Here is a 25,997-nt window from a genome sequence, read left to right as displayed (position 1 = left end):
ATGCTGAGTAGCCTTAAGGAACCACAGAAGGTGTCAACCAGAGATACAAATTCAGAAAATGAGAGAGGGAGGAGAAGAAGGGGGGAATTTGTCTTCTTGAGCCTCTCCTCTGGAGAAGGGCAATTTAGAGTTTGGGGAATACAACATTTGCTGCAGGTCAGTTATTTCTATTCCATTTTCAGTTGCCCCACACCATGTGGAAACCATCTGATCCAACTTATTGTGCTCACACACGGGATATCAGTTATAGTACACTGAAGGGATGAAAGCATCATCAGCCTAACAAAGGGCAAGATGTAGATTATAAGCCCTTTGGGGACAGGGAGCCATTATTTGATTTTATCTTCATGAACTTTTTTTGTTGAAAAGTGGTTTATAAATATAAATATTAATAATGCACAATGGTCTAAAAATTTGGAAGGAGAACTTCCAGATCCCCATTCTCTTAGAAAGTCAGTGAGAATTCTTTTCAATGAAGTATTTAGGAAGCAGGTTGGTTTTCTACTAATCAGGCAGCTTCATCAAGAAATCCCTCCCCACTTCTAAAACTATTACAGAAAAGGGTTGAACCTATTGGGTGGCAGCAGCGAACTAATCAGAGGTAAACCTCCCTTCCAATCCACACCCCAATTAGTGAATGTTCACTGAATATACTTTACTATTCTGAAACCATACTGAAATAAAAAATTTCAACTCTCCTCCTACTATACTTAAATACCAAACTCTGGCGGTTGAATGCATTCTGTTTGTATGTGAAATGGGGCCACCCAAAGACCAAATAACGGTTTCTACATGCTCTGGGAGACTCCCTGGGTATGCAAAATTAGATAAGTTTGTAAAGAACCCAAAAAGCCTGATGGTTTAGATGAAACTCAAAAGTACACTGAGCATGCTCGGTGGTTCCAATGAAATCTTGATACGTCAGTTGGAAAAAGAACAGAACATTGTGGGAGGGAGAGAACCGTTATACCTAAACCAATTGAGCAGAAGGTTTGGGGAGATACAACAAAATACTGTATCTTGCCAAATCTATTGCTCAATTGGTTCAGGCTGCCTAGCTTTGTGGTGGGCTCCTTTTGTATATCCCAGTAGTAAACCCAGTGAAAAGTACCAAAAAAGAACTTTGTAGGCTGAAGTCTGACCTGCATCCAATCTCTCTCTCCTGACTCAGATGCTTCACTCATATAAGCATATGTGGGTGGATGGGGGAGCTTTCCAGAGACACCTGGTTGGCCATGGTGGGAAACAGAATGCTGGACTTTTGATATGGTCCAGCAGAACTCCAATTATAATCCATAAAGAATCTAGGGGTACCTTAAACACTATCAATTTATTGTTGCAGATGTTTGTGGACCAGAGCCCAAATACACAGACATACGTATTTCTGAATAGGGAAATCTCTGAACTGGCAATTTTTTTTAAAGTATTTTATCCTAACAAAAACGTTTGAGTAAAGATATTAATACCCAACCATACTAAAGACCAGTATGAAGGTGGAAACTTGCATCATTTCTCTAGCTCAGGGGAAACTGCCATGGCTCTATGCTGACCTACTGAGGAAGGGCATTCTGTCAGGTGACACCATACTTGCCTCTCCCCCAAGGTACATATACGTCATGGTCTACCCAGATCAATGACTGATATTGCCTCTAATACCCCTCAGTGGTAAGAGCATGCTACCTTATTTATCTTCCCTGGCTTCCCCTTGGATTGTATCTTCCATCGACATTCTTGCCACAAGCAGATAACATCGCTTGCTGGCCTGCCACTCATGAACCAATTCAGAACTGCTGAAGCCCAATGGACAGATTCATCAGATAAAGCAAGTACCCATAATTGTTCAGATACACCCCATTGGGTCTGAACAAGGATACTAACCACAGTGCCTGGCTGCAGGATTCTACCTCCCCATCCCCCAAGAAAAATTATTCCCAATGTCTCTGTTGGTCTTTTAACGAGTTCCCTCAATGGCTGCTTAGTTCCTAGTTTTCAACCACACTCACTTCAGCTACCCAGATCACAGGAGCAGATGGAAATATTTGCCAGATCTCACCCAGATCTCAGATAACTTGTCTCAAATTGTTCTCACTATGATGCAAAACTACATACAGAAAGACCTTCCCCTTATTGAACTCAGTCAACAGCCTTAAGATCAGCCTTAAGAAAACACAGGTCATGGTTCAGGATGTGGACTCACCTCCCTGCATTACAATCTCTGTGCATGAACTGGAGGTTGTCCATGACTTTGTGTACCTTGGCTCAACGATCTCCAACACTCCTTCTCTTGATACTGAGCTAAACAAACGCATTGGTAAAGCAGCTACCACGTTTTCCAGACTCACAAAGAGAGTCTGGTCCAACAAGAAGCTGACAAAACATACCAAGATCCAGGTCTACAGAGCTTGCGTCCTGAGTACACTTCTGTACTGCAGTGAGTCATGGACTCTTCGCTCACAACAGGAGAGGAAACTGAACGCTTACCACATGCGCTGCCTCCGACGCATCCTCGGCATCACCTGGCAGGACAAAGTTCCAAACAACACAGTCCTGGTACGAGCTGGAATCCCTAGCATGTATGCACTGCTAAAACAGAAACGCCTGCGTTGGCTCGGTCATGTCGTGAGAATGGATGATGGCCGGATCCCAAAGGATCTCCTCTATGGAGAACTCGTGCAAGGAAAGCACCCTACAGGTAGACCACAGCTGCGATACAAGGACATCTGCAAGAGGGATCTGAAGGCCTTAGGAGTGGACCTCAACAGATGGGAAACCCTGGCCTCTGAGTGGCCCACTTGGAGGCAGGCTGTGCAGCATGGCCTTTCCCAGTTTGAAAAGACACTTGGCCAACAGACTGAGGCAAAGAGGCAAAGAAGGACGGCCCATAGCCAGGGAGACAGACCAGGGACAGACTGCACTTGTTCCCAGTGTGAAAGGGATTGTCACTCCCGAATCGGCCTTTTCAGCCACACTAGACACTGTTCCAGAACCACCATTCAGAGCGCGATACCATAGTCTTTCGAGACTGAAGGTTGCCAACTAACAACACTGGTACCAAGGAGTCCCACAGCATATCAAAGTCTTGTTCAAAATAATCCTCAGCTGACTAAGTTGGGATGGAAAGCAGACTTAATGTCACATTTTACCATCTTTGACCCAGGCCCCCAAACAAGTGTCGCAGCCAAATCAAAATAATAATAATAATAACTAGGTATTTATATACCGCCTTTCTGGTCATTGGATTACTCCTCTGACTTTATTCAAGGCGGTTTACATAGGTAGGCATTTCTAAATCCCTCAAGGGGATTTTTACAATCATAGAGGTTCTCTCTTTCAAGAACCAACAACATTTCAGAATGGATCTTCCTGGTTTGGTCTCACTTCTGGCCTCCAGTTCTCCCACGCAGGCTGACAAGCGGCTCCATCTCTCACATGGAGGACAGCCAAGACGCTTCTTGCTCACACCAAGAGCAGGTGGAATCACTCAGCTCGGTTTATCAGCTGCTTCAAGGTCTCGCCATTCTCAGCCATTCAGGGAGCTGCCAGTGTCCTTGAACTGGCAACCTTCTGTTGTTATCTTCGGGCTAATGGAGGCTCTACCCTCTAGACCAGACCTCCTCCAAAAAAGGTATTTTTGACTCAGCCTTGGGTTTGATTAACACCACTGTTCACCAATGTACCTCAAGAATAAGGAAGGTGATAAACTAAATTAAAGTACCCTGTGGCCCTTTTTGGCACCATTTCTAGCAGTGAAATATACAAATTCAGAAACAGGAGGTGAGAGCTGTGTGTCCTGAACACCAGTGATGTGTGATGAGGTCCAAGTCTGGGGAGGCACAGCCACATGAATCTCTCTCTCTCCCTCCCCTGAAGCTCAGTCTCAGTGGATCTTCCTTGAAACACACCGTCTTCCCATCCAGAAATAGATTTTAAAAACTCACCTCTTCTTCTCACATTCAGAGCTAGGGAGAGGTCAGCAACCTGCCCCCTGATAGCTGCCTCCCTTGGTGCTTTACAGAGTTGGGTCCCTTTGCACAAATTCCCTTCTTTTTTCATGGCTTTCTTAGAACAGACAGAGACAACTCTACCTGCTACCTCCCCAGTGATTGCTGCTGCAGGTACCCTCCCTTTTTATCCTCAATGGAAGTCAGCCATACTGCATGTTTTTGATCAGAAACCAGCCAATTGCAGCCTGAGGCAACTCTGCCTGCTGCCTCGACAGCAACTGCTGACGCAGGCACCCTGCCTGTTTTTGATAGGAAGCCAGTCATAATTACAATGAATTGGCTGCTTCACTGTGTATTATAATATTTGTGTGCTGCTTAACTCACTGACTGTGCTGTGTCGGAGGAGAAATGAGCAGCGTAGAAAGGCAAGGCACTTTTTTTTTTTTTGCTTGTTGGGTCTTTGTGCCTTTTTTTTTTTTTGCACTTTGTTGGATCTGGTGAAGCTCTGCCTCCCCTGCCTGTATGTCCCTGCTAAACAATTGGTATAAATAGCTAGCCATTCATGTCAAGACTGCTGAACTAGAATGGACATCTTTTCCTCCCTGTGCAGGAAGAGTGAGTCCTCTGAGCATTTTTCTGTAACTAACACACCCTAAACATGCTTGTCTTTTAAACTGCTCCACAACAAACATTGTTAGAGCCCATCTATGACCCAACTGCATCTATTGAAGCTCTGGGTCATAAAAAAAGCTGCATCTATTGAAGCTCTGGGTCATCTATGTACTACCCACACCAAATCTTATTTCCTATCAGAGGCAAATGAAATGGGAAGACACCGTAATGTAATTACACTGGTGAGATCATTGCATGCGCACCCCCATAAAAAACCCAGTTGCTCCAGCTTTACCAGAGCCAGGTCCACCTGTCTAGGAGTGACACCCTCAGCATTTCAACAACACCCAAAGCAATGATCTCACAACCTTTCCTGACTCTTGCACCCCTCTTCTATTTTGTGGACATGATTTCAGAAGAGTAGATCAAAAAGAAAAAAACCGTAGGGAAATAGTGTAATAAAAGAGGCAAACCATCATCTCCCCTTACTGCAACTTACACAGTGGAGCTTTAGGGCATGGGCCTTTTATACCTTCTCCAGTTTCTCACGTCAAGCTCCCATGTTGTTGTTGTTCAGTTGTTAAGTGGTGTCCGACTCTTTGTGACCCCATGGGCCACAGCACACCAGGCCTCCCTGTCTACCATTAATTTCTGGAGTGTGTCCAAATTCATGTTTGTTGCCTCTGTGACACTACTTAACCATCTCATCCTCTACTGTTCCCTTCTCCTTTAGCCTTCCATTTTTCCCAGCATCAGGGTCTTTTCTAAAGAGTCCTCCCTTCTCATGAGATGACCAAAGCACTTAAGCTTCAGCTTCAGTATCTGTCTTTCCAATGAACAGTCAGGGTTGATTTCTTATAGGATTGACAGATTTGCAGTCCAGGGGACTCTCAGTAGTCTTCTCCAACACCATAATTCAAAAGCATATATTCTTTGGCGCTCAGCCCTCCTTATGGTCCAGCTCTCGCTGGACCATACATTACTACCGGGGAAAACCATAGCTTTCAATATACAGGAGTATCAACCTCCCATGGTATCTTGCATAAGGCAGGGCAGGTCTGTCTCCATCAAACTTTCCAGGGCTGCCCTCCCCAGGACAGTTGGCATCCTTCAGTCTTGGAAGACTATGGTATCGCGCTCTGAATAGTGGTTCCGGAACAGTGTCCTCTCCAGTGAGCAAAGCCTGGGTAAGGTAGATATGGAGGATAGACTGTTACCCATGCAGCAAATCCCCCCTCTCCACGTCGCTGAAATGGTTCAAAGGAAAGGCAGAAGCCAGTACAGTTGGTTCCAACAGCATCACAGGAGTTGCTACAACGTGACTGTGTTCAGCCATGAACTGCCTTAGGGACTCCGGCTCCGGATTTTGCCTCCAGGTTGCTCCTAAAGCCTTTTCTATTCTTGCATAAGGCAGGGCAGGTCTATCTCCATCAAACCTTCCAGGGCTGCCCTCCGCACATCCTGCAATAATCCCCACCCTGCAATGAGCTGTGAGGGGTTCTTCTCTCAGGATTTAAAAGCAAATTTGATATGCTAGCGCACTACAGAAAATTGGCCTTCTATAGGTGTTCACTTACACCTATGGGTGCCCAAACGTTTTGGCAAGAGGGCCACATCATCTCTCTGACACTATGTTGGGGGCCAGGGGAAAAGAATTAATTTACATTTAAATTTGAATAAATTTACATAAACGAATACATTAGAGACGGAACGTATATGAAAGATTACATTTTACCAACACAATAATGCACATGAGACAATCAGGGATGTGCTTTTACCAAACATACAAATCAAGCCAAAAAAGGGGAGGTTAATATAACTCCTGACCACACAACTCTTTCGCAGAAATAAAACACATGAAGACAAATTGCTCAGAGGCAATGATGCACATGGTATGTGGGGGGGGGGGGTTAAAATAATGCCAATCAGGAGACAATCTAGGATGTGCTTCAAGACTAGCGAGACTCATCGTTCTTCTCCATAGGTAGGGTTAAGGGTGGCGAGCATGTGGGCAGTCCCAGAGAGCCCAAAGCAGCAACTGCAGAGATCTGAAGGTCTTTTGACAGCTCAAAGCCTATAAAAGGCCTTGTGCAAAATGAGGCCAGCCTTTCTCCTCCTGCTACTGCTGCTTTACAGTCATGAAGCAGCAAGTAGCGGAGAAAAAACTTGGCCTGTAGCTCATGTTGGACAGTCGTGTTGGGCCAGTGCAGGCTCCAGCAAGTCTCCAGTGGGCCAGTGGCTTGATGGGAGTCAGGGGCTCCCCATGGGCAGGATTCAGGATCCCTGAGGGCTGCAAATGGCCCCTGGGCCAGGATTTGGGCACCCCTTACACACTGTTGATTTTGTTATACTTGTTCATCACTAGACCTCTGAAAAACTGCTTCCTTTTTATGACAAGTTTCTTTAGGAGCCAGACCCAAAATTATTACTGAAAACATATTAACCATTTGTTGGAACAGCCAGTTTTATATAAAGCAAACATGATCATGGAAAAAAATAGATGCACCAAAAAAAGTAAACTATGAATCCCTCAACTGATATTCCAAATCTATCATTAACAATATTTGAATTTATACTGGACAATTGTCTCGTTTTCTCCAGGTGCCTAATCTGAGATGGTGAACAACTGAATGCTTCATAGTCTGGTCGCAAGATATCTGAAGTCCTATTTCCCAATAATTCCATTGTTCGGCCCCCAAACAGCTTCCATTTCATTTCTTCTGCGTTTTTCTCAGTCAACTAGACAGCTGCATTTATACCAGCCTCCACTTTTTTCCTGAGAAGACTGCAAAGCCACTGAGATTACATAAGCCTCTGGTTCATTCTTCTGTCCAGGAAATCAGTTCACCTCTGTGACTCCCAGCAAACCCTCAGGGGTTGTTCCTTGTAACTGTAACAACTGCAATTCAGGGATGGGTCAGATTCACACTGATTGGCTCTTGCATTCTGTTGTGCTCTGCATAGCACAGTTACTGCTTTATCATACATTGCATGTACAAACACATGCACTTTTTTATCCTCTCAGTACAACATCTGTACCTGCATAACTACACCTACTCAGTTAGATTCATGCAACTGACAGTTATGCCACAATAAACTTGCTAGTCTTAAGATTCCACCTAATTCCAAAGGAGCAGGACATCAGTGCAGATACTCATAGGGATAGATCTCAGTGGGAGAGAGAGCTTCCAACCCTCCAGATCTTCATATTCAGAATGTACCACAATATGAAGCCCATGGGAACAACTGGAACAAGAGTGTTTTTTCCCAAAGGAAGATATGACATATCTTATGACATATCTTGGGGGAGCTCAGGTCTATGCTACATTTGCATGTCCCAGTTGTGAAAAAGTTAGACTTACTGTTCACCAATTAAGTAGTAGAGAGAGGAATTCTCCTTGCTACCTTACAGTAGCAATCACTTACCTGGCAGGCAATGGATTCCTTAAAGAAACTCTTGATGAGGGCTGTGTAGGTCACTTCCTGATCTAAGATGGGTGCCATCTTCTTATGGCATTCAGTGATATTCTCCACCATGGATTTTTTTTTATTCTATCAACATCTTCAGGTAGTCAGGATACACTTCTGCATAATAACCTTTCCACAATCGAAACACTGAAGATCAGAGTAAGGTATCTGCCCTATCCATTCTGGCCTACTGAATGACTGTTAATGTTTTCTCCACCTGGGTCACTTTCCACTCATGGTTAGAGAGAAGTCAGTTAATCATGTCATAGTTAGCAAACATGTAAGCAATACACTTAGGGAGCAAGGTATTGATGGTTTGATTGCTGACCATGCCAACACGGTGGACCAAATGTGCAAGCAACGGGACAGCAGTAGCAACCCCACAAATATAGTACCTACCTAAAGGGAGCTTAAAACTGGAATAACTGGGTAACGCAAAATGGAGAGGATCTACCAGACGAAAAATTGAGGCATTCAGAGAAGTTGGAAGTTCTTTACTCCATTATCTGTTGGGTATGGCAGATCTACCAACTGTGTTTTGGGTCTATTTCCCCTTAACCCAGAGGTTTTCATACTCAGGAAGTTTGAAAACCGATGTAAGTCCCTGCGGGGGGAGGCAGCAGGGGCGGGGGGGGAGGCAGTAGCACAATCCCCAGGATTGCACCGCTCAGGGGGCTGTAGGGGCTTGGGTGCACTTACAGTCTCCCGGGGGTTTAGCGGAAGTGGAGCGCAATCCACTTTCACTTCTAAAGCATTGGTGAGCCCTGCAGAAGGTCATGCAGGGCTCACCACACCCCCAAGAGGCTGCAAGAGGCTCTGGTAAGTGCACCCAAGCTTCCGCAGCCCCTTGAGAGGCACGATGCTGGGGACTGCACTGCTGCCTCCTCCCTGCCTCCTGGCTGTCCCCACCCCTTAAGGGGGCAGAGGCCAGGGCCCACAGGCTGGGGCGTCGCAAAGTCCCAGTTTGAAAAGCCCTACCTTAACTGCAGATACATTCCACGTAAGTCATCTCAATGGAGTTTAAATCACGGCCCCAGGTACAAAGCCCTTTATATTCACACACAGTAACTACTCTAAGATCTCCTCTGTGTGTGGTGGTTAATCTCCAATGCTCTATTATCTGTTATTTATGTAATTGTACTGCAGAATGAGCCATAAAAATTGAAAAGTCTCTCTCTGTCCACTTGACAAAATGGTACTTTTAAATGCCCTTATATTTAGCAGGATGATATCAACTGTCCATATTTACTCCAGCATAAAGTCTTTTTGTACTGGTGTTTCTTCTGAATCTTTTAGGATATGCAAACCACTTTGTGAACATTTTCTGTTAAAAAGCAACACATGCAAGCTTAGCAAAAATTTGGTTAACTTGTTTAAAGGTATTGCTAATTTTTAAATCCATATGTTGATTACAAGGGACATGGGGAGATGCTGTATATTAGATCTTTATAAATTTTGCAAAACTTCACACTTGCTTAGTTTACATGATTTATTCTACTTTCACTACCTTGCAGTTTTCTTCAGCTTCTGGGCCTTTGGTATAATTCAGCAGAGCTTCCCTTAAGTTCTGGAACACCACACTGCCCACACATTTTCAAGTTTATCCCCAAAAGCGCATGGGTTACAAATGCTTGCCACTCCACTTCATGTAGCTTAACCAGCTGCTTTAAATATTATGGCAGCTAAATGGCAGCTTATGGCAGCTAAATATTTTAGCTGGCATCCAAGGGGGTCCATGGGCAGGTGGCACATTTTCCCTTCCAGCACCATCCCATCACACATCACAGAATGCTGCATCAGATGACCCCCTGCACTTTTCAGGGGCATAGAAGCCTGCTGAAGAAAAGGGGGTGGGCTGTAAAGTCCACAAGTGGAAGGTTGCACACAGCCATTTGAAGTACTGCCTTTTATTTCATCATTCCCCTACATTGCATTTACTCAACTACAGAGGTCAACACAAGATCATCTTATTGCCAAACTTACCTCTACAAAGACTTTGGTTCTCCCTCTGTTAATATTCTCAGAAATCTGATCTGAATATTACCCTACATGCTCATTTATGTAATTGCCACATAATCACAGCCAGGTAGTAAACTACTGGCTACATCTGAACTTGAGTGACTGATACAGGATGTGTAATCATTGGCCTCTGTATGAGTACCTTTCTTGCCATGGATGCCCAGCTTCCTCTCTCACTGTAACCAATCACTATAATAGGTTGCTGCTACTTCTAGACATTTGTGGTATTTACTACAGAAACTAAAGGATATGCAAAAACCAGTGCAGTAAACTTTACCATACACAAGGTACAATTGGCTGGCATTTTAAGAGTAATTGATTTGAGCAAATTCAAGTATATGAGCTTGGTCCCACCCCCAAAAAGGAAAAAAATAATTTAGTGCAGGCAACTCCACCCACCATTTCTGTTGGGTGGAGACTCAGTTCTGTTTCTGCCCAGAGCAAGCATGAAAATGAAGCTGCCGATCCAGTCCCCTACATGTCTCCCATATTGTGCTTTGAGTTCTTAAAGCGACAGAATGTATTTGTTGGTTTTAAGAGAGTTTCAACTATACACAATTTTGACTTTACACTTCAACCTTAGAATGTAATTCTCATGTAAGATGTAGACTGACTGCATATTTAAAGGCAGATATAGGATGAATAAGGTTCACAATTTTCCTTCAGTTGTTTCACTAGACATGCCTACACCATCACTGAATTGATCTTTTAGCAAAAGATCAATTCTCTCTCTTCCAAATCCCAAAGACTCAGAAAATCACCCTAATCACTCACTCAGAAATCACCCTAATTAGAAGTCCCGCTACAAAAGACAAGTCAAAACTGGATCGTACATGGGTTTTCATGGCTACCCAAAATATCTTCAGTTCTCCAACAATGCTGAGGGCACAGAACAGTGAAATGAAACCATTCAAGTAAGCTTCTGAGTTAAGGAAGGGCATCCTGTGCTTTGTCTTCTAAACTATAATGCAAAACAATGGATTGTGAATTCAACCAAGGATTTTGCTGTTTCATCAAAAAATGTCACAAAGGATCTCAAACTAACTTTAATACCCTATTTTTATCCATTATTTGAATTTTTTAAAAGAAAATTTGTTTCCTCCTCTGACACTTACTTACCTAGTAACACAAGAATTAATTATTTGAAAGATATATTCTTCTCTCCCCTTTGTGAACAAGAACTTTAAAAATGAATAAAAGTTAAAGTATAACATCAAGAACATTTTAACCTATAAGTCAAGGTGTTCCACTGATTTATATAATGCCACAAAATAGTATTTAATGTACAGGAAATCATCATCATGGCTACCTTCTGAATCAATAGCACACAAATATTTTATCACATGATGTGATTAACCCATTTCTGCCAAGTCCACAGGTTTACACATTTGATCCCTGTTGCACATATGCAACATTGAGCAGAAATGGCTTAAACACTCTAGGTTGGTGGTCCCCAAACTGGTGGGTCACGATGTTGCTGGGGATGGGAGGGGTTTTCACTTATCACAGTCAGTGCCAGATTCCTGGGGAGGGGGGTACAGGGAGCCCTTCACAGGGCTCCCTGCACCTCCAAACATGTTAAATGGAGAAAAACAGGCACTTCTGGTTTCACAATGAAAATCAGAAGCGCTCGGTTTTTTCTCTTTTTCAAAAGTTTCGAGGCATGGAGAACTCTGCTGAGGGCAACCTAGGCCTCCAGGACTCTGGCGCTGGCTGCTGGTAAGTGAAAAATCCCATCCCTAGCAATAGCATGATCCTGGGGATTGTGTTGCTGCCTTAGCCCCTTCCCACACACACTTATAGTGCTTCCAACTCCCTTTGTAGGCATTTGGGAAGCACTGCTCTAAGTTCTTCAGGCAAGACCTCTCTCTCTGTATTTGAGCAGAGATAGAACTATATGATATTGCTGTATTATGACTTGTCATGCAACTGTCATTCTTTCTTCTGGACTTCAAGCATAACCGATTTTAAGATCAGGAGGAGGAAAAAGCCAACTCCACAAACAGTACTTATAGCACTGGTCCATTTAGTATCAGGTTGAGCTATGGAGGTTGCATACAGGACTCTTATTCTCCATTCTAGCTTTCAAAAGCTATGGTCACTGACCAAAGGTAAGTACCGATACCCCTTTAGCTATCCTAGTTCAGACCCTGTGGTAAGCAGAGAAGCACTATGAAAATTCTATACATGGTGTCTTTTCCCATTAAGACACAGAAGGCAGGAACTGTTCCATGAGGCAAATAGGACATAGAAGGCAAGTTCATTAACTATTTGATACACTGATAAACATGACTCAAGAAAATTGTTTCTCTCTGAGGTTGGAAAAACAGCTTGACGAAAAACCAAGTTGCTTAATATATTCCCTGATTCATGGGTGGGGGGCTTCCTTATGTCTACAGGGGTCAGGCATGGCAGAGAAGAGACAAGGATGACGATCCCTCAGGCAGGCGGCTACATCTCTAACACTCAACCATATGGGTTTGGGGTTATTTCTGGTCAAATGGCCTAGTCAATGGAAAGCATCATGGAAAGGGGAGGCAGGATCAAAGGAAACAATTTTTCCCTCCAGTTCACTCCTAAGCTATGTAAGAGCCAATCCCTGATGCCAGGCAGTATTCTTTCATGATCACAGTGGGGACTAGAACAAGGTGGAAGGAGGCACAAGTGGAACATGAGTATATGAACAGGTCACAATTTTATTGCTCGTTACAGCTTTCAGAAGCAGAAGACATACCACGAAGTTGCCAGCCCAACTGCTGACAGCGCTAATTCTCAAGCACATCTGCTGAGGTCAAACTGGTGAGTGGCAGGTGACACAGGACAGCTGCTGATGTAAATCAATCGATCCTGCACAGCCAAGGTGTAGGCAACGAATCAGCCCACCAGCAGACAAGCAGGTTCCTGCTTTGTTGCAGACCTCTTATGAATACTGCCCCAACAAAGGGTCAGGCAGACTACACCAATCACTTGCTGATGGTCTCTGCACAATGCCCAACATGTATGAGTTATACGTGAACTATTTGCGACAAACTGTGTTTAAAAAAACACACAACTACACACATACACCCCAACAAAAAGTGAACAGGTGGCTTTGCTACAAAGGCAAAAACCCAGCCCCTACAGGCCAACTGAGGTAGAACAGGTACAATCCCTTCCCAGTCCTGTTAGCTGGAGACAAACAATGCCCACAGCAAGTGACACACAAGGCAAAAGGAATGAGGAACAGACAAAGCACACTGTCTGGCACTTTCTTTTATGGTCTAGAAGCAGATCCAATAGAACAGGTCTTCCCTTCAGTTTGGCCCCAGGCTCCAAACTGAAGGGAAAAGGTCTTCCCTTCAGTTTGGCCCCAGGTTCCAAACTGAATTATCACAATACTGGCTAGAAATACCCCCAAATCACACAGCAAGGCAGCCGACACTCAGATACCCAGCTAAGAGAGCACCAGTGTTGCCCCTTCTTTACCATGCTGGTCCTAGCAGGCACAAGGAGCATCACAAAAGAGTTGTGAGGGGTGTAACTGCCCATAGTGGGAACTGGGACAAGGTGGGAGGCAACAGCACAAATGACACATCAATATGGATCAATTCTGTTGCTAATTACAGCTTTCAGAGGCAGAAGACAAATTGGCATATTTCAGAGCAAGGACCCAAGCAAGAAGCCAACTGGTAGCACTAATTCCCCAGCACATCTGCTGAGAGTTACAATGCCACCGGCTTCCGTAAATCAATCTACCAAGCCCGAGGAGCAGCTGGGTACCAGCATGCCCACAGGTAAGCAGGTCTCTGCGGACTTTTGTCCCATGCCAAGATCACTTGAGGGGATAACACCAATTAAGAGGATGGGGAAACAGTACCACTTTTTAATGGTTCTGACCAATGCCCCACCACTGTACCAGAAGCTAGATAGTACTGCTAAACTATTGGAAGCTGTAACAAGTTCACAAGTTCAACACGGAGATTGGAGAGCCATATGTCAATGCCTGCATCAGAAAGATGAACACCATCAGGTTCATATAATTCAGGTTGCTTGTATGTGATGCCTGGATGGCGGAGCACTCTATCCCCTTGCATGATCACAAAAGTCCGAATTGCACTGTTGAACTTCTTCCGTGTAACATCCACCTTCCTGATGCTTCTGGCTCCCTGCCACTCCCGCCTTTCCAAGAGCTCTGACCAGATGATCCTGGTATGAGGGAACTGCTGCTTGCACCACTCCAAGTCTCTGCGGGCTGCATGTCTAACGTCCAAGCTCTTCCGCTCACAGAGGTCGTCCTCACCAAGATGAATGACCAAGATGTCTGGTGGGCCATGTGCATCTGCCTCTCTACACAATAATGGAATCAATCTCTCCCAGCGCATCCCTTGCTGTCCAAGCCAAGTAATGTGAAGCCACTCGCCCAGACCCAGCTGGGTACCCCCAGCAGATCTCTTCGCATAACAGCCTGCCGAATGCACGATGGTATGCCCACAAATCCACACAGATCTGGTCCTTGACTCTGAAACTATAAACAGAGAGGGTTAGGCAAAATCGCCCATCTGAGGGCAAATGTATGTCTTTGCAGGCACCCGATCTCCACCTCCAAGACTTCAGGAGGTCACAGATGTGCTGGTTTCTAACCTGAAAGAAGTGAGAAATCCAACGAAGGCTATGGTGACCCACAGGACTGATATGAACTGGTAGCAAGTCAGGTGTGAGCCATCCCTGTGAATGGAGGACCAGACCCTACTGTGTGACAGAACAAATAGGTGATCTGGTTACAAACTGGGCAAGGGCCAGATCTCGATGAAGTCCTCAACACATGTGTACCTCAACCCAAATGGTTCCTTTTGAACCACCTGATGAAGAGTTTGACCTGGTATTTGGAAAGCTGTACATTTAGAGCTTTCTGTATTTAGCAGAGCTGAACCCAACTCTGTCCTGCTTCACTGAAAGGCTAGGCCACTCCGGGGAAGTCCAGGCAGCCCCTCCCCCTCAGGAAGTTCAAAAAACTCTGGCCTGCCTACCTGAGAGGGAGGAGCTACCCACTTGGAAGGACTAAGACGGACATGGAGATCCCACTGGAGAAAGGCCAATGCCTTGTATGATTGGTCCCAGTAGCAGGCCCAAACCAATTCTCCCACTTGCAAGGCTACAAAAAAGATCATGCTGAAGAGTCTGGCCTTGTAGCCCTAGCGGCAAACCCCTTCCAAGGCATGGAAGATGCTTGATAGCAAGTCGTAAGTCATCAGATGCCTGTAATCAGGGGTGGGTCTCTTCTAGCCCTCCAGAGCCTTACATGCACAGAACTAAGTGCAGGGGCAAGGATGTTCCTGAACACTCGAAAAAATAGGAGTGAATGAACACTGTTCTGGGTGCCAGCTTGCAGCACTTAAAGGATACCAAATATAATGGTAGCAATGGCTCTGAGATAGGGCCATGACCAGACCATTGTTCCAAGATGAAGCTACTGCAAAAGGTTTGCCAAACTATTGTATAAATCCACGTTGTCTAAAATGGATAAAATATTCCCTACATCACAGTACATTCCCAAGAGAATACTTTAACAAATTGTTCTAGATCAGTGTTTCTCAAACTGTGGATCGGAACCCACTAGGTGGGTTACAAGCCCGTTTCAAGTGGGTACCCATTCATTTTAATATATTAGAATTGATGCTACCATGGTATGTGACTGTATTGGGGGAAATGTTACATACCTGTACTTTAACAAGCTACTATTTATATTCTTTTAACAATGATAGTCAGTGGGACTTAGTCCTGGGTAAGTGTGGGTAGGATTGCAGCCTAGGATTGTTAAAAATTTTCCTGCTTGATGATGTCACTTCTGGTCATGACATCACTTCCGGTGGGTCATGACAGATTCTCATTCTAAAAAGTGGGTCCCAGGGCTAAAAGCGTGAGAACCTCTGTTCTAGATCATTACATGCCACAGGCACAAATGCATGGTATCACTTCTCCTGAAAGCAAGACAAGGCATCCACTATACCAAAGTCAACCTTGGGTATGTGGCTAGCCGTCAATGAGGTGTTACACAACAAAGCAGCACAGAGTACTTAACCAAGAGCGTTACCCTTTCTGACAGAGATTATTGCTGGTTCAACACCTACCAACACCCACATCACAGTCTATATCAAAACATTACCTTCTTATTTGCCCACCCTCCAAATGCACACTGCTACAACTATGGGGAACAATTCCACACATGTTAAGTCACTAGTAATCTCAGCCTCAACCCAGCTTGCATGGACTCCTGTTGGCACATCAACAACCCCCGGACCGTGCACCAAACTCCAGGCTGCCAGAGGAAACCGAGTGAACTTTTAAGTTAGCACCAATGTCCAGAGGTTTCTGCCAAAGGCGCACTCATTAACATCAGAGAGAATTCTGCCAAACCCTTATCTCTTCTTTAATTCCCTTTATAAATCAAGGATGGTGAAGAGAGGAGATGCCAATGGTATCCTCACTACACAAGTACAGAAGATCCTGACCAGGAAAAAAGTCTGCAGGCACAGCTGAGGTGCCTTTTATGTCCCATAGCAGATACAACTTATTGGGAGACTTGGGTAGCATGTCCAAAGGGCCTATATTTCTTCCTTGGGGAGGAAAGAAATGTCTTATTCCATAGCTGTGCGTGAACAACTGTAACATCCTGTGGACAGGAAAGTGCGGACTCAGTGGACTCTTCTCATAAACAGTGAACCACCCAGGTCAAGTCTAATAGTTAGCTAGCCACTCCAGGACTGTGCTTAAAATCTAAGGCATCATAGGGTACTGAGCAGCCCATGGACTTGGCTTTGTTCAATCACCACTGGGCATGAAATTTAGAATCAAGCATGCTAAAGTTCTGTGGATGGTGATGAGCTGATTGCATATCACATTTTGTAAGCAATGAAATTAGCCAGGCAGCACAGTCTAAAGCTGCATAACTGAACAGCTGCAGGGCAAAAGTATTGTTGACCAAAAATCCCTTGGGATGGATGAAGTAATTAATCAGCTGAATTTCCCCAATACCCTCTTGGATACCATCCTCAAAAGTGACACCCTGAGATTAGGGATAGGTGGTCCTAGAAGGCACCAGTCACTTCAACCTGCTGCAAACTCCAAGGCTATTTTTCCCACTACTATATCAACCATACCTTGGGTAGATTTAAGATTGGAGGCACCCAACAAAAAATCTTAAAGCCCTTCACAGAAATGAGTTGCTGTCTTGATGGGATACCTAATAGGGACCCCTGCTAACTGGATAAGAGGCACTTTTTCAGTGGGTGCTCTTCTTTTATTTAGCAAGGGGAGAGTAACTGGCCCTCCTCACCCCAGCAGTGTCTGTTAGTCACAATCAAGGACACATTTGCAGTGGGTTTCAAAGCATTTGCTCTGATTATACTCCCAAGCAGACCCTCTAAAAGGAATCCTTATTAGCCAAATCCATTTTATGTACAGAACAAGTGCTATTCCCCTTTCAGCCCTCCCACTGGTTTGCCATTAGGATACATAAGGTGCTGTGGATCTTATCCTAAAGCATGAATGCATGATTAGTCACTGTGCTCCTGAGCTGTTCTTCATAGGCCATGGCAGTAGCCTGGAGATAAAGAAAAAAAAATCTTTATGCTAAAACCAATGTTGTCTAATATAATATTTCACATGACAAGCACATCTCAAGTGAACTAGTTTTTTAAGCTAAGATGGTACCACATGAAAGTTAACATACCTAAATAAGATGGCGAGGAGATTATATCTACCAGCATACCAACAACATGTCCAAGTGAGGAGATTTGTATTATTTTATTATTTTAGAACTCTATTATCTGAGAACCAACCAGATCTTACTCCTTAGTCAACCGACCAAAAAGCTAATCTATCAGCAACACAGGGAATGCAAACTCACCTGAAGTCATGCTTCATGGAACTCTAAAGCTTAATAGTAATATTTCAATTTTAAAACCTTTTTCCTGAATGACTTGAACTGACTTACATAAAAGAGACATCAGTAAAACAGTCTTTTGTGGAAAATATACAATAAAGGCAGACAAATTTCAATCAAGACATGGAAGGCCAGGTCTTGCATAGTCTTCTAAAACACCCAAGGAAGGGTTATAAATAACTGACTGATTAAATAACATTTCACTGATTCAGTTTCTGATGGATCAACATGAACTCCATGCATTAAACAATTTATGTTATCAATGGTTGAGAATTATGGCATTGTCCCTGCAACATGTATAAATACAACCACCAAATCTTGCTGGTTGTTACAATTTTCCTTGCATCACCCACCTCAAAAAAAAAAATCTCAACAGGAAATAGGCTTATCATGGAGCCACTGTGCTCTGGGAAATAAGTGAGACAAGAAAACAGACAGTAAGACTAATTAAGCAAGAATACAGATTGAGGAAATTTGGAAAATCCAGAAAAACTGAATTGTCCAAAAGCAGAACAAAGAAATAAATTCATTTAAGAATAGACTGACATGTGGTACATCAGCAAATTAACTTGAAATAGTTTTGAGATTTGTGAAGAAATACATGGCTTCTTATGAGTGTAACATCATATTCTTTAGCAAGAGGAATGTACACCTGATTTAAATGCCATTCTTACAGTGTGGATTTTTCAAAACACCATGAAGGAAGGCCTTTTCAGCACATTCAATATGAAATCACCATTGAGAAAGGAAAGATCTCTTTCAATCTCTTGATTAACCAAAATCTCTGAAGTAGCAACTTGTATTTTTCATTGCATAAAAGAAAATAAGACAAGCCATATGACAAACTGCCAACACAATCCAATTATATCAAGATAGGATAACCAAAGTATTTTCATGTACCACAAAGGACAGCAAAAGGTAACAATGCACAATGAAGTATGTTGCTCCCACTTTGCCCCGACCACCATCCTGCAAAAGCTGCATTTTAACGCTCACATACTGGTAACAACACCTATTAGTAATTTACTGAACTAAGAATTCTTTTTACAATTGTATACAGAGAACTTGCTATGAATCAGTTTTCTTTCATTGCATGTACCATGAAAGTACAGTACAGACAACTATAAAGCTGAAGTGCAGAAAATGTTATAGGTAAACGCTGCCAAATCACACAAAAAACTGTAAAGCAATTACTCAAGTGTTATTCATTTATAAAATACTATGCTAAGGAAGACTATTTCACTCATTCACCTAAAACAGTCTCAGCATATCCCAGTTATTCATTACGACAGGTCGATTCAGCGTAAGTGAGAACACAGTAGTTTTGATGCTTGTAACATGCTCAAGTGTATCAACCAGATGCATCCCAACTCAGAAAAAATAACTTTAAAGAAAATATGACTCCAGTGACCATTAATGTATGTATAACAGCCAGTTTTGCATTTACAACTGCAAGACATACTAAAAAGGGTACACAGAGGTTCAACCTGGTACTATGAAGCTGTGGACCAAGGGGGTGTATTCAAAGTCTAGACTAGAAAAATATTTCAGATATTTAAGTACTAGAATAAGACTACTTAAGAGCCTAAGTGAAAGGACACTTTGATTGTTTTCCAGTCTTGTGCAGAAGTTTATTTTATTTTTGGAATTACAAGGATCACTTCTACATAATTTCCTGCAAAACCTGATCTCTACAACTCCACACATACACTCCTCCTCATTGAATAGCATGATTAATATTCAATCACATTTAACAAAACATCTTACCCAGACTGTAAAGTGCAAGCGATTGCATCCTGCATGCATAAATGCTTAAAAGAAGGATTCAAAAAGTGTTGAACAAATAGAAGGCGCTTTCCACTTGTACAAGACAGGATTGTCTATTTTTGCCACTTTCCCCTGTGGCACACTGCAATGTTCCCCTGCTGCATTGTTGCACACTGCAGTGCTTGCAAGTATGCTCCCAGAAGGTGCACAGGAGTGACTTTTCAAGAGAGAACAAGCTGCAACAAGTAACAAAAATTGGGCCCTATTTTGCACAAGTGCTTTCTTGTTCTATTTCTAATACATTATTTGAACATAGAGAATCAGACTCAATGAACTTTCCACAATGACCCCCTGCAGTGTCAAATAATATTTTAAGAACTTACGCAAAACAAGCTAACTGCAGAAAGAAATTTGCCACCTTCCACTGTTCTTTCTGGAGTCTTACTGATGGCGATCTCAACAGATGTTCAAGCCTGGCTTTCAGGTATGCACAAGAGCTGCATTTTATTGCTAAAGAGTGCCTGGGATTTATAAACATTTTGTTTCCTGCACTAAATGATACTGATCAAACATAACCAAAGTAAAAAAGCAAAGTTGCAAGAGTCGAGCATCTCTCGTCCCCTCAAATAATATCTGACCAAATATCTAAAAGCAAGTTATTGACCACAGTTCCAGCAGTCAAAAAACACAGCCCTAGCTCATCACTGACTTAACTGAGCTGCAGCTACGTTAACCCTCTGGCATATGCTTCAGAACTAAATGTTCTATCTAGACCAGTGGGTCTTACATTTTTCAGCCCTTTACACTTCTAAAAGGAGTCTTGGAGAGCCTCACTTGTGCATGCGCAGAATCTCAGGGAGCCCCAGAGTATCCATACAAGTGTGGAGTGGCACAAGAATGAACCAAATGCCAAATACTGAAGAAGAGGTAGAACAGGAGGGGAATAAGGAAGGAAAGCCACAAACAGGAGGCAGGGGAGATGGATGGACAAACAAACTGAGCAGGAGGCATCCACTTCTGACGTGCTCGTGAAGCCCCTGAAGGAGTCTAAAGGAGCCCCAAGGCTCCTAGGTGCACACTTTGAAAAATGCTGTTCCAGATTGTTTAATAGGAAGAAATAGTGAATAAGTCACATAGGAAAGATAGAAAAACATCCCTTATGATCTCTAGTTGCCTGCAAAAAGTCACTTGAAACATCCTGATGAACCACCTATGATCTAAAACATGATAATTCTCTAGGCAGGGCCTAGAAAGAAGGCCTCCCTTTGTTTAGTGCTACTTGGCAGCAGTAATAAGTTTAATTTTCTGTTCAATTAAGTTACTGCATTTATACTCTGCATATTCAAGAACTCTAGGTTACCTGCAGTGATCACTCAACTCAAACCAAGAAAACAAATCTTCTAATATACTCGAGTGACACATTCTTTCATATACTCTGACAATTGTACTAGAGGAGTTAACAGGAAAAGCTATATTCAAAGCACCTTTTCTAACATCACATACCATAATCTGTTAGAAAGATCCTTCAGAATTTAGAATCAGTCAAACAGGCAATCTGTGCTAATGAGGATAAATGATAAATTGGACATTTAAAATGGAAACTGAGAAAAACCAATGTAAGAGGCCTTTCAATCCTTCCTGGCCTCCAGGTTACTACAGAACACGGGTGACCAAACTTGCTTAACGTAAGAGCCATACACGGTAAATTTCAGATGTTTGAGAGCCACCAGAGAGATGTTTGGGAGCTGCAGTATTTAAGAAGCACTTGAATTCTTATATATATTTACTCAATAGGAACATTAAATGTACGTTTTAACCAAGTGGACTCTCAGTTTATACCTGGTAAATTTAAATTTGAAAAATTTTTATTTACCCTTTATATGAATTGTGATGCAAAAAGGAGCTCAGCCAACATGTTTCTGCAAGCCACAGATTATATGTTGAAGAGCTGCATGTGCCTTACGAGCCACAGTTTGACCACCCTGAAACAGAAGTTTCGAAAGCGCCTTTAAGCTATACATGCTGCAACTTGTTTTACATAAAAATGAAAAGATGAACATTAAATCTGCTTTTTAACATATTTGCTTCCATCTAATTATCTGAACAAAAGTACATAAACTGAGATTGGCTGAGACTGTCAGAGTTACTACAGGTTTTTTTTCCCCAATCTACCCCAGAAAAACAATGAGAAAATTCAGAGAGGGAAGCGAATATATTCAATAAAGCAGATACTTGGTCATACCAATTTCCTATTCAGAAGGAACACTATACTAATGCTTGTGTTCAAAGTTGTTGTTTGGGGCAGGGAGAAAGCAGTTGCCTTGTTGTGCCGAAAATCACTTTGAAAAGCATAAGAATGAAGCAGCCTCCAGCATAGCGTAGAAAGGTTCAAACCAGATGTACAATTTTCTGCATCCATTTTCAGTTATAAGGACAGAATCTTCCTGACTAGTCAGTAGCAAGCACATAACAGCAACAGGAAGAAGCAATCTAATCTTTCAAAACTCCAAATAGACCCCCTAACAACATGCTACCAATGACCAGGCATGGTGCCAAAAACCCAACAGCAAACAGAGGGAGCTCAGTGGGTTCAACAGGCATATTTCAATAGGCACAGGCACCAGTTGTAATCTACTTTGCTCATTTGTCTATCCTGCAGTGAACTGGGACGCTACACTGCAACACCAGAATGTGACTTTCCAAATCAATCTCTCTACTGAGGACAAGCATAGCTATAATTCTGTGCAATTAGCAGGTACTGCTCTAACCCCACTGATATGTTTTGTAATGTTGCCATAAGCTTGGTAGATTTTGGTCATTTCTGCAGCTGAATACCCTTTAGGTATAAAAAAGAGTTTCTAAAATGTGGTGCAATTTTTAAAAAAATCTGTTTTAACTGGTTTAGCTACTGGCCAAAAAACTGTACACAAGGCATCTTTCCTATAAAAAGGAAGATTGCAGCTAGAGAAAAAAATTCTTTATACGCAATACATCACAAAGAAATTCTCCCCCAATATCTTGAACACACACTACAGTCACTGAACAGGCAAAAGCTGGACCTGGTCAACCTGTGTCAGGAAACACCCAACAAATTAATTGAATGCTGGTCTGGATGCAAGATAAAAGTGTTGATGTTTTATTCTTCCCCCCCCCCTTCCCCAAATGACTGTATTACTTGTTAGAAGAAGGGCAAAGGGAGCTTGCATACCGAGAACAAAAACTGAGTAAAATGGTTACTTGTTCTATTTATAATATTGCTAGACTATTTCTTTGAGAGTGACCGATAGATCAGTACATGCAACTTTTGTACTGACTACTTCACATTGTACTAATATACAATCAAACTTTTAACTAGCCAAAATGTTTCCCTGAACCTCTTCATAAAGGAGTTAAGCACCAAAGCCAACCCCTCTTCTGGGAACTGAACTGCAAGTTAATTGCCAGTCTTGCAACACAACTTCAGTGGCTTCAGCTGCATATAAACAGAAGCCATTGTTCAGATTAATTCTGAACTCTAAAGCCCTGAATTACAAACTGTAGACTGTGGGGCACTTTTAGGTGGCTGCCAGGCTACTGGAAATAAAGGCTGGTGCCAAAGCAGCATAAACAGAGTGGGAGACAGGCTGCTTTCAGAACAAGGAGGAACAGATTGGCCAACTCTGAAACAAAATCTAGATGCTGGGACATATTAGGAAAGATCTGGGAAACACTGTGATATGCATCACACTGAACACAAAGGAAACCAATTCGTTCCAGAGATTATTCCTTCACCTGAAAACTTCAATGGTGGGCAGAGATACATGAAAGATATTGGGACATATGACTAGTGTTTCCCCATCATTTAAACAGAGTGCAAAATGGGAAAAGAGGAAGTTTGAGTTCACCAGGAATTAAAATGAATTTTAAAAGGAATTTAAATCCCCTTTCCCTTCCAAAGCCTCCCACTCCGCCATAGCCCTGCTGGATACTGCATGCCTTTTTGGCATGGCTACACCAGTGGGTAGGGGGAGAGGATAGGATTGGGCTACAAATCTTCTTGAATTCAGCAGGATACAATTTCTTGCTCTCACTGCTCTAATTTACAATTAGACAAAAAGTCTCCAGGGCATGGATCAAGACCTGTGTAATTAATGCAACAACAAATGCAACAGAAGTGAACTGTGAGCAATCCAGGAGCATCCAACTGAGAGACTCATGCAACCTACTCTGAGTTATTAAAAGAAAGAGTGGCACAGGGATATAACATACATTGTCCAAAGGAACATTTTTGTAAAAGAAATCAAGGGACAGACAATGAACCTTTTTGGAAGGGAGTACTACGATTTGCAAATACTGCAAAAATAGGATATGTATCAGCAAATAGTCACAAAATCCAGTAGCTGATCTGATGTGATTTGATCTCACTCTCATTTAAGTTCTTTAAATATGTACCTGACAAATGGTAGGAGAGATGCAGGCAGTTAGAGGCTGACTGATACCTTATCTAACAGTAATAAAATACATTTTTTTTTAAAGAGGCAGACATTTCACCTCTCAAATTACAAGTTGTAAGTTATTTGTGCTTCTTAGGATTACTGAAAGATGCAGCATTTCCAGCTTATATGCATTTAGTGAGAAATGGTCACCATTGCAAAATAAGCCATAGTCCAATACTGGAAGTCAGAAATGGAACTTATCACAAACAGCTGACTGATAATGTGGACCTAATGTGCCTCAATTTATCATGTATTAACTGAGAATCTGGGTAATTTCTGAAACCCAAATAGGAGGAAATATAGGGTTTAATTTCTAAACATTTGGAACAAATATACTGCAAAAGATTTTAAGCAGTCTTATCAGTATTATTTATAAAAAATATAAGAAGTTAGCCCAATCTTCTCTATAATTTGGCATTTCTATGAGTGGTTTGGTATTTCCAAGAAAATCTGAAAACTTTCAGATTAACCAGGTGCATCTTGTTACATGCCAGACCTCTTTTATGCAGCTCCAACTTTCTAAGAATCACATGAAATCAAAAAGAAACAGATGACAAAGCCCCATAAATACTCAGTAGATGAAAGCACATGTACAAATGAGGCATGCAAACAGGATTTTTCACTGAGAGCTGCACAATGATCTAATCCAGTGTGTCTGCATATTCAAACCTGATCTATATGCTAAGAGGAAGCAAAGGCTTTCATTTTACTGTACAGCCAAGGAAGTGAAACATCTGACATTAGCAGCTTAGCTTCTATCTCTTGAAATCCACCACATATACAAACTCACAAGGGCAGGAACTAGCTTTTCTTATCTACCACACTTTGAATCTATCAAGTCGCAAAGCGTGCACAACTTGAGGGTAGAATATTCAAAAAAACGTAAGTTCTTTCATTGGTGGAATATTCTTAAGCCTCTCCAGATTTTGGGAAGACCTTAGTATTTTAGCTGCCATATTTTACATTTTGGGGCAAAAAATGAACCTCTGAACCTTTGTTTCCAAAGAATGAGTAGGTGTTCACCCGCCCCACAAAAATATTCTTCTAGCAGCATTTTTGACCGAAGTGTAAAGCAACCTGGTTGGCTTCCATGCAGGCGATGGCCTCTTCCAAGAGGGAAAACTCCACGCAGATAAAGCCATAGTCGTAACCTGGGGACAGCATTTAAATACAGACGGGAGTTGTGTTAGTGCCAGAAAGCCATATTTTCAGAACTCAATTCCCTCCTTCCCCCCAGTACATACCAAGCTACCACCACCATCCCATGTTCCCCACAAAACAAAATAAAAGCAATAGTTGAAGTTTTTTATAAATGGACTTGGACTCAAGTTTTGGTTTGATAGTATTTGAACACAAGCCTCTTTATTCCTTATGAATCCACGCAATACAGCAAGAAATTTGGGTTTCCATCAAAGGGACCACCGATAGCGTAAAGGGTTCATTCTCCTAGAAATTAAGAAGATACTGACCATTCCAGAACTAAAATTAAAGAAGCACAATATCCATGTCACAGGTTTAGACAAAACACAATCTGCTTTAAAGAAAAAAACATTTTAATCCTTCGGGGTACCAAAAAAAAAGTATTTTCTTAAATTATATTATCTTTCAGTTTGTAGTTCAGAGTATGAATATGACCAGAAATATTTTTCATTCCAAGTGCAGAAAAAATATATAAGAAGATTGATAATGATAACTGAACCTAAAGCAAATCCTAGACATGCAAGGATATTAACAGAATCTTCAAATGCTATCACAATAATACTATTAAATATTCTTTATTAATAGTAATAT

The 25,997-nt window shown here is 42.3% G+C and overlaps 1 protein-coding gene across 1 annotated transcript in view; it reads right to left on the bottom strand.

Annotated features, from left to right (window-relative positions):
* RBM6 (RNA binding motif protein 6) overlaps positions 1-25,997 on the bottom strand; it is an 86,675-nt gene that overhangs the window by 34,420 nt on the left and 26,258 nt on the right. Inside the window, exon 6 of the mRNA XM_066617668.1 lies at positions 25,284-25,357. Coding sequence (XP_066473765.1) covers positions 25,284-25,357 — 74 coding nt within the window. The remainder of the gene's footprint in view (positions 1-25,283; positions 25,358-25,997) is intronic.

The sequence above is a fragment of the Tiliqua scincoides genome, chromosome 2, assembly GCF_035046505.1.
Source record: "Tiliqua scincoides isolate rTilSci1 chromosome 2, rTilSci1.hap2, whole genome shotgun sequence".
Classification (NCBI taxonomy): domain Eukaryota; kingdom Metazoa; phylum Chordata; class Lepidosauria; order Squamata; family Scincidae; genus Tiliqua; species Tiliqua scincoides.
The sequence above is the reverse complement of the archived record's forward strand: the minus strand, read 5'-3'. Positions and strand labels throughout refer to the sequence as shown.